The sequence below is a fragment of the Humulus lupulus genome, chromosome 8 (assembly GCF_963169125.1).
Source record: "Humulus lupulus chromosome 8, drHumLupu1.1, whole genome shotgun sequence".
Classification (NCBI taxonomy): Eukaryota; Viridiplantae; Streptophyta; class Magnoliopsida; order Rosales; family Cannabaceae; genus Humulus; species Humulus lupulus.
The window spans coordinates 89,448,726-89,458,366 of record NC_084800.1 but is presented as its reverse complement, the minus strand read 5'-3'; the positions used below and the strand labels follow the sequence as shown (position 1 = coordinate 89,458,366).

The 9,641-nt window shown below is 42.6% G+C and overlaps 1 protein-coding gene across 1 annotated transcript; it reads left to right on the top strand.

Moving 5' to 3' along the window:
- Positions 1–1,652: 1,652 nt before the first annotated feature.
- LOC133798070 (putative glycine-rich cell wall structural protein 1) lies at positions 1,653–2,472 on the top strand. Its single transcript, XM_062236255.1, has one exon. The coding sequence runs from the start codon at positions 1,714–1,716 to the stop codon at positions 2,161–2,163; it is 450 nt and encodes a 149-aa protein (XP_062092239.1). The 5' UTR covers positions 1,653–1,713; the 3' UTR covers positions 2,164–2,472.
- Positions 2,473–9,641: the final 7,169 nt, after the last annotated feature.

Here is a 9,641-nt window from a genome sequence, read left to right as displayed (position 1 = left end):
TATTATAATATATAATACATAATCTTAATTTTATTAAATTTTTTATTATTTATATTTATAAAGAAAACATTTAACTACATAAGAAATTAAAATAATATTTATCTTCTATCAAGAATAAACAAGTTTTTTAATGTGTAATTTGAATAATATATATCATGGATGTTTTATATATTAAATAGTGTAGTTTATGATCTAAAATGTTATCATATATGTACATATTTTTGAAAAAAAACACAAACAATGTTTAGGTTTAATTTTTCTTTTAATATGTCTTTGTTATTCTTTTTTATATATATAATATTTTTTATTTATTTAAAATTTATATGAGAATCATTAAAACTTAATAAATGTATTTAATAAATTTTTTAAATAAAATTAAGTAAATGTGTATTACACATTATTTGCACCTAATATATATATATATATATAAATGTATATGTTGAGGAAAAAAAAAGAGGAAAATTAAGTTAATAAAATATTCATATATATGTATGCATACGTTGAGAAAGAAAGAAAAAAAATGGAGTCGTAAAATAATTTTACAAAACATGTAAAGTCTTATTAGTTAGAATAAATAGGGATTTTGTCCGTTGAGCTATTACCCATTTAGAGTTTTTCTCATTGAACTTTTTTTTGGACAAAATTCCCCCTGAACTTTAACAATCATAGCAAATGTACCCATTTAGTTATATTATATTTATTTTTTAAATCATTTGCTAGTCTGACTATTGGCCACATGTATAGTTGTAGTATGATGATCTATTTAGTTAACTTACGCTAGCCGAAACTAAGTTTATATTGGCATTAAACATACAAATATTAACTCTAAGAATATAGATATATATTTCCAGAATTTGTCATTAGACTGCTATCTATGCATGTATTTCATGATTTGATTGTTGAATTATGTTTGATTGGCGTTATATCAGTGTCAAATCAACAAATTGTTTAAAAAATGAACGAATTGCAACTGAAGGGGGACATTTGCAATGGTTATTATGGTTCGGGGTGATTTTTTTCCAAAAAAAATATTCAAGCGCAAAACTCTACACAAGGGTCATAGTTAGGGGAGAAAAATCTTATTTATTCTATTAGTTATATCTAACTTGGTACTGTAGCATCTAAATAAATTATATATTATACCTCATGTGATGGAGGCTATTTTATCATTTTTTATCTATATTTTAGCTAAATATAGCTAAAAATCTATTTTCCCTCTATTGAGAGTGCTCTAAGAAACTTACATATATTTATTGAGGCTAATACATAACTCAAATTCAAATGACCCACAACTTTCTAATTGCAATCGTCTCTAATTATGTGATTAATAATTTAATATATATTTACATATGTATCAAAATCCAAGTGATTCTCTCTTTGTTCTGTGGGGTATATAACCTCCACATAATTTTCTTTTGTCAACAATTAAGTTGGGGCCATAATTAGTTGAAAGACGGTGGTGGATATAGGGGCCCCTGTATCCACAATGTGACAAGTGCACCATGCATGTAACTATCATAAAGTTTCATCACATTCACATTCACAGTCATATACATTCACGGGTGAGTGATCATATCCACATGAAATCCCAATTCCTTGCTTTATCCATCCACTATAAAACCCCATTGCATATCCCACAAATTATTTCATAATCTTTACACTAACGAACCAATAATATATATAAAAAAAAAAAAAGAAACCAAGTTAAAAACAATGCATCCCAATACACTCCATTTCACTCTCTTTCTTCTCTTGCTCACTGGAACTGGTTTGGCATATCATTCAGGAACAGGTGGCACTAACAGGAAAATGTCTTCTGAACCAGCTGGGGGTGGCGGGAATCCAAGTGGGGCGAGTGGTTCAGCTCATGGTCCTAACTGGGACTACAGCTGGGGTTGGGGGTCAAGCCCAGGAGCTGGATGGGGTTATGGTTCCGGGTCTGGTAGGTCTCCAACCGGGTTCGGTAAGGGCTTTGGTTTTGGTTCTGGTTCTGGGACTGGGTCCGGTTCTGGCTCAGGTTTTGGCTATGGTTCAGGTGGGGCTCATGGTGGTGGATATGGCTATGGTGCTGGTTCTGGAAATTCAGGTGGTGGAGGTGGTGGTAGTCCAGGCACTCTGAATCACTCGCCAGCAACTTCAAGGGATGGAAATCACCATGGCTGATGTTCTAGTTCGAATAATGAATCCTACAAGTTCTGTAGAATATTGTAAAACTAGCTACTATATAATATATATATAGGGGTGTTAATTAATGTTTTGCTGATCAGTTGAGTGAATTAGCTGTATACATAAACATAATCTACGTGAGCCTAAGTAGTGTGTTTAGTCCTGTGGCTATGTTATAAAGTTTGTAATATTGCACCATTCTGATTCTATTCAGATCGTGTTAGAAGAGCAACTAGTATAAAAAGAAAAGTGTAACTGAACTATAAAAATAGTCTTTATATAGCTAGTCAAAATGACCTTGACTCACTCTTTATCAAGATAAAAGTTCAAAATAGATGTTTTAGACTGCAGAATAAAACCAAATACACTTCTGTACTGCCTACTGGTTAGCTGCACTAGAATTTGGGAAGTGCATAATAAAACTGTGTTTGGAAAGTGTTAAAACAGATAAGAGTTTGTTTATTATACGTATTTATTAATTTATTTATCTAATAAGAAGAAACTAAGCGAAGGAGTAACAATAAGGGCTTGCTATAAGCTTTTCCTTATGATAAAAAATTGAAGACAACTATAAGTTTACCTTCATAAATTAGTCAGTACATACAAAAAAAGAGAAGAAAAAGGCAATTGTTCATGGATTCAAAGCATAAGTATGACAGTTTTCTTTTGTTTGTCAGTAAATCACTATGGGATTTTGCATGTGCTTGTCAAAATTTTTATGGTAATGGCAAGGTTTCTTTGATTGAGAGTAATGAAAATGATAGTATGTGAATGAAATAATAATTATGTTGTTAGTTGAAAAAAGATTCTAATGTTTGTTAAGAATGGAATGATAAATGAAAAAATATATGTTTTCACCCTAAAATAAATATTTCTACCCTATTAAAACCTTGGATTTTAAGATGGAAAAAAAATAAATTCCAAACTGTTATACCCAGATTTCGAGCCGTAGAAAATATGACCTCGAAAGCTGAGTTCGCATTAAATGGTCTCGTGAGGGTTAAGGGTATGCTCTACGATTGTAAATCGGAGCCTGCAAAGTGTGGTACAGATCTCGAATATGGTGACCTCGAAATGATCTCGATCTCGAAGGATAGCTCTGTGAGCCCCTCATCTTCAGAAGCAACTTCGGAGCAGGGATCTCGAGCTCGATATGCCATCTCGAAAGAAATGTAAGCTCGGGAAGTGTCAGCGGCTCGCACAATGACGTCAAGCCTTGGAGATACGCAATGACTACCTTGAATGTCTACAAGTGTTGTAGATATGGGATATGATCCTCATTTATTAATGTAAATCCCCAAGAATCGTGGGATATTATTTGGTCAGTTATGCGTTTCCTGGTCTTCAGGGACGTTTCCTTTTATATCTGATTATAGGCATTTAAAGCCATTTATTTTATTCACAAAAGAGTAACTACCCAAAATATGTGGGATAGTATTCTGCATCCTTCTCTATAAATAGAGAAGGCATGCACCATTGTAAAGGATCGAATTTCTGATTCTTGAGAGAAAACTCTGGAGAATTCATGCTAAAGGATTGTTCAGAGATAATCTTGAGATTAATAACAGAGACTCGTGGACTAGGCAGATTTAACTGCTGAACCACGTAAAAACCGCGTGTCTGATTCGTTTGTTTGTTTTAGCCATTGTCTTTAATTGTTTGCGTGCTCTCTTCTTTTATCTGTTGACGAAAAGCGGCGTCAACAGTTTGGTGCTTTCATTGAGAGTTGAACTCAAGCATCCATCCCTGAGAGATTCATGGCTACAAACAATCAGAACACTCCTGAAGAAAATTACCCAAGGCGTCCTGGAAAACAGCCAATGGAGAACCCGGACGCTGATGAAAGGAGTGGGTCCTCTGATTCCCGGGGACCACCTCCACAACCAAGGGATGAGGACATGTACTATAACCCTGAGCGTTATGTCCCTATTGTAGAATTGGAGAATCGGCAGCTGAAACAACTGCTGGCAGATGCCAACAAACGTAACGAGGAGTTGACTAGGATAGCCGCGGAGGCGCAGGTGGCTCAGCCCCCACCTCCGCGCGAAGACCGAGCCCCTCCTCCAAGGGACGTGCACGTTCCTCCCCGGAAGCCCCGTGGACGTCCACGAAAAAATGCTAACACAAGGAGGCCAGCTCAGCCTCCAGCACCAACAGAGCCATCTGCTCCTTCTAGGCCTCAGAGGAGTACCCGAGCTCGGGTCCCGCCTAATCCACCTGTGGAAGTGCCTGCAGGAACTGAGAACAACCAAGCTCCTGTCGAGGCTCGGACTCAGGTTCCTGGTAGCGCACCAAACGCAACCGGCCCATCTCGGGCAAATTCTGGACCTTCCAGGCCGAGGCAAGGACGGCAACCACCGTCACCTATACGGTTTCCTCCGTCTCCCATAAGATATCCTTCACCTCCCCGCAGGAACGCTCAACCTGGTCGAGATCAGGATCAAGGGCGTACAGGGGAGAGACAAGGAAACGGGGAGACGTTCCAGGGGCGGAAAGGCGCGCCATCCGAGAGAAGTCAGACGTCCCGATCTCGTACTGCAGTGACGAGGCGACGTAGAAAGGATCCACCACGAAATGACCGATCGATGAGTTTCACTAGCGATGAGTCCGGAGAAACAAGGTCTGTCAGTAAACACGACCGGGGTCGTAAAAATACTGGGAATCACAAGAGCCATCCCGACCTGCGCAATCACCTAAATCAGAGCAGGGGAAAGGGAGATCAGACAAACCCGGATCTTAGGAATCATCTGAATGGGCGTAGAGATCCCTCACGGAGACGCGAGCCTGGGATCGCGATTAATGACTATCAATTCCAAACACCGCCTAAGGACCCAGTACAAGAAAGGATCGATCAGCTCGAAAAAGCCTTTAGGCTTTTGAAGAATGAGCGAGGAAACGGTCGATATGAGGACTCTGATGAGGAGCTCGAGCCGTTTGCTCCCAATATTTCCAACACTCAGTTCCCCCAAGGGTTCCGGATTCCTCACGTCCCAGCGTTTGAAGGAAAAACCGACCCATGCAGCCATCTGAGTACATTCAACACTATTATGAGAGCTAGTAACGTAGGTTACGAGCTCAGATGTATGTTGTTTCCAACATCATTGGCCGGGCCTGCCAAGAGTTGGTTCGAGAAGTACAAGAGACATTCTATAACTTCGTGGGATCAATTGTCTAGAGACTTCAAGAAGCAGTTCCGGGCTATGGTGGGAGTCAGACCCGAAGCATCCACTTTGACTAACGTCCGACAACAACCAGGCGAAACACTAAAGAGCTACCTGACAAGATTTAATCTAGAGGTCGCCCGAGCTCGTGACGTGGATGACAGCGGGCACTTGATGGCCATCCGAGCTGGTGTTTTACCCGGGAGTGCACTTTGGGATGACATACAAGGGAAACCGGTGAGGTCGATAACCGAGTTTAACAGACGGGCGCAGAAATTTGTTAATGTAGAGGAAGCGAGGTCAACACTCAAAGCGACCTCGCAGACCGAAACTACAACGATAAACATTAACTCCGCCTCAACCTCGGTTGACCCTCTAGTTACACAGCCTGCCTCGGAGAATCCTTCCAAGAGAAAAAAAAGCGAGGGAAATAATCCCGAGGCTGATGGAGGAAAGAAGAAAAAAGGAGAAAGATATTTCTCCGTATATAAAGTGCATACCGAGCTCAACGAGTCCCGGGAAAACATATACCTGGCTAATGAAAACCAGGTCCCCTTCAGGCGACCAGATCCTATGAGGAATCAAAAGTCCAAGAGGGACTCCAGCAAGTATTGTCGATTTCATAGGGACACCGGCCACACAACTGATGAGTGCCGACAGCTGAAGGACGAGATCGAAGGATTGATCTCGAGAGGTTATTTCCGGCAGTATGTCAAAAACCAGAATACTGGACAGACTACTGCCAGCCAGAGAGTAGCCGCACTTCCGGCGACACAGAATAATAACTCCCGATCTCGGGATGAGGATAGGCCTCCACCGATAGATGGAGAGGACGTAATAACCATCTCGGGAGGTCCTCATCTCGCAGGAGGGGGCAGAAATGCTCAAAAACGATATGTGAATGAGCTGAAAACAGGGGACGGGTCTCCATATGAACCCGAACCAAGGGCACCAAAAAGCCAAAGGGTTGAGACTCAGCCTATAACCTTCACCGAGGAGGATGCCTCTCACGTCCAGTTCCCTCATCATGATCCACTCGTCATCACCCTACAGCTTGCCAACAAAAGAGTGCGCCGAGTTCTCATAGACAATGGGAGCTCAGTTAACATTCTTTATAAAGCAACCCTAGAGAAAATGGGGCTCTCCCTTCGCGACCTGAGGGCTTGTGCAACCACTTTGTACGGCTTTTCTGGAGAAGGAACCGCTTGTATGGGGTCCATTGAACTCCCTGTGACCTTGGGAGACTATCCAGTCTCGGTGACCAAGATGATGGAGTTCGTGGTAGTAGAGTTACCATCTGCCTACAATGTATTGCTCGGGAGACCCGCCCTGGTCGGGCTGGGGGCAGTTTCATCTGTAAGGCATCTAGCCCTTAAGTTCCCAACTCCAAGCGGGGTCGGAACATTGAAAGGAGATCAACTGGCAGGAAGGGAGTGCTACAGCATTTCCTTAAGGGGAAAGAAACAAACAAGCGCGCAAGCACTTGTTGTCATACAGTATAAAGACGGGACAGTTCTAAAAATTGACGAGGAGATCGATCCAAGGATTGAAGAGAAGATTGACCTCCAACCTTTGGAGGAGCTCGAAGAGGTTCAGCTCGATGAATCTAGTCCCTCGAAAAAGGTGAAGGTCGGGAAACACCTCCTAGACGAATCAAAATAGCAATTAATTTGCTTTCTGAAGAAAAACCAGGATGTCTTCGCGTGGTCCCACTCTGACATGGTGGGAATAAGCCCTAATATAGCGAGCCACGCATTGAATATAGACAAAAGCTTTCCTCCGAAGCAGCAAAAGCGAAGGCAGCTGGATGAAGACAGAAAGAAAGCACTAAAGGAGGAGGTGGACAGGCTGAAAGCAAATAATTTTATAAGGGACGCTTTTTACCCTGATTGGGTGGCCAATCCAGTGTTGGTCCCGAAACCCAATGGGACATGGAGGACGTGCATTGACTACTCAGACCTCAACAAGGCCTGCCCGAAAGACTGTTTTCCCTACCGAGAATTGATCAGCTCGTGGATGCCACGGCGGGGCATGGTCTGATGTCATTCATGGATGCCTATTCTGGATATAACCAGATTCCCATGCATGCCCCCGACCAAGAGCATACAAGCTTCATTACGGATAAAGGGCTCTACTGCTACAATGTCATGCCATTCGGACTCAAGAATGCCGGAGCAACATACCAGCGGCTCGTAAACATGATGTTCTCAGAGCAAATAGGGAACAACATGGAAGTTTATGTTGACGACATGCTCGTAAAGTCTCAACTTAACAAGAACCATGTTGATGACCTCGAAGAGTGCTTTGGCGTGCTCAGAAAGTACAACATGAAGTTGAATCCTCAGAAGTGCACTTTTGGGGTGTCTTCAGGGAAATTTCTGGGTTTCATTGTCAACTCTCGTGGAATCGAGGCTAATCCCGATAAAATAAAGGCCCTGATTGATATGCCGTCACCTCGGAAGCATAAAGATGTTCAAAGCTTGACTGGCAGGATGGCAGCTCTGGGCAGGTTCATTTCGAAGTCAACGGACCGCGGTCTCCCGTTCTTCAACTTATTGAAAGGAAGTAAAAAGTTCGAATGGACAGACGAGTGCGAGTTAGCCTTTCAAGAGCTAAAAAGGCACTTAGCCGAACCACCTATCCTATCGAAACCTGAGACGAGAGAAGTACTGTTCTTATATCTCTCAACAACTGAACACGCGATAAGCGCGGTGCTCGTCCGAGAGGAAGAGAGAATACAGAAACCCGTCTACTACATCAGTAAAAGATTACTGGGGGCAGAGTCAAGGTATCCACTGATGGAGAAACTTGCCCTCAGTCTGATCCACTCATCTCGAAAGCTCCGCCCTTACTTTCAGGCACATCCTATCCATGTACTGACAGATCAACCATTAAGGCAAGTCTTGTCCAAACCAGAGGCATCTGGTCGACTCCTTAAGTGGGTTGTTGAGCTCGGACAATTCGAGATCACCTACCATTCGAGAACAACCATTAAGGCACAAGCGTTGGCAGATTTTATAGTAGAATGCACCGGTACAGCCGACGACGAAGTAACAACCACGGCCCACGAGCTATGGAAACTTTACGTCGACGGGTCGTCAAATGAAAATGGAGCGGGGGCAGGAGTTATTTTGATCACCCCTACAGGGAGCAAATTTCACTCTGCATTAAGATTCGGCTTTAAAGCATCTATTAATGAAGCTGAGTACGAGGCTTTACTGGCGGGACTACGAATAGCAAAGGAACTCAAGGCCAGAGCTATACATTGCTACAGCGACTCCCAGCTCGTAGTTAATCAAATCTTGGGAGAATATCAGGCTCGTGGCACAAAAATGGCAGCTTATCTGGAGAAGGCAAAGTACGCATTGGAGTTTTTTGAGTTTTATGCAATCGAACAAGTTCCCCGAGAACAAAACTCAAATGCAGATGCCTTAGCTCGGCTCGCCACTTCCACTGAAAATGAGGAGCTGAATGTTGTACCCATAGAACATCTGTCAGCACCCAGCATTACTGAGTCAGACAAGGAAGATGTGTGCATGATCGAGACAGAACCGACCTGGATGAGCCCGATCGTTGAATACCTCGAAAATGGAATTCTTCCCAAAGATCGAAGTCAGGCTCGGAAACTAATGTATCAACTTCCTCGTTACACCATCCTGGATGGAAGGCTATACAGAAGAGGGTATTCCATGCCATTGCTCAAATGCGTGACTCCCCCCGAGGCAAAGAAGATTATTAGAGAAGTTCATGAAGGGTTTTGCGGAGATCATACCGGGGGGCACAGCCTATCCAAGAAAATTATACGCCAAGGATATTTCTGGCCAACCATTAAGACGGATTCTTTCGAGTTCGTGAAAAAATGCGACAAGTGCCAGAGATTCGCCACGATACCCCGAGCTCCACCTTCCGAACTAACCATGTTGACGTCCCCATGGCCTTTTGCGGTATGGGGCATCGACCTCATAGGCTCACTCCCAACTGGCAAAGGAGGAGTAAAGTATGCTGTGGTCGCGGTTGATTACTTCACAAAATGGACGGAGGCTGAACCATTGGCGACCATAACTTCGAAGAAGATCCTGGATTTCGTGGTAAAGAACATCGTATGCCGATATGGAGTGCCAAGAAAGATTGTGTCTGACAACGGAACCCAGTTTGATTGCGACTTATTTTCCAACTTTTGTAACAAGAACGGTATAATAAAGAGCTTTTCGTCAGTGGCTCACCCTCAGGCGAACGGTCAGGTCGAAGCCGTTAATAAAACTCTCAAGAGTTCCTTGAAGAAAAAGTTGGAAGAAGCAAAGGGACGATGGCCTG

Excerpts from the sequence above, each read along its gene's own strand:
- LOC133798070 (XM_062236255.1), top strand. The coding sequence starts at position 1,714 with ATGCATCCCAATACACTCCATTTCACTCTCTTTCTTCTCTTGCTCACT.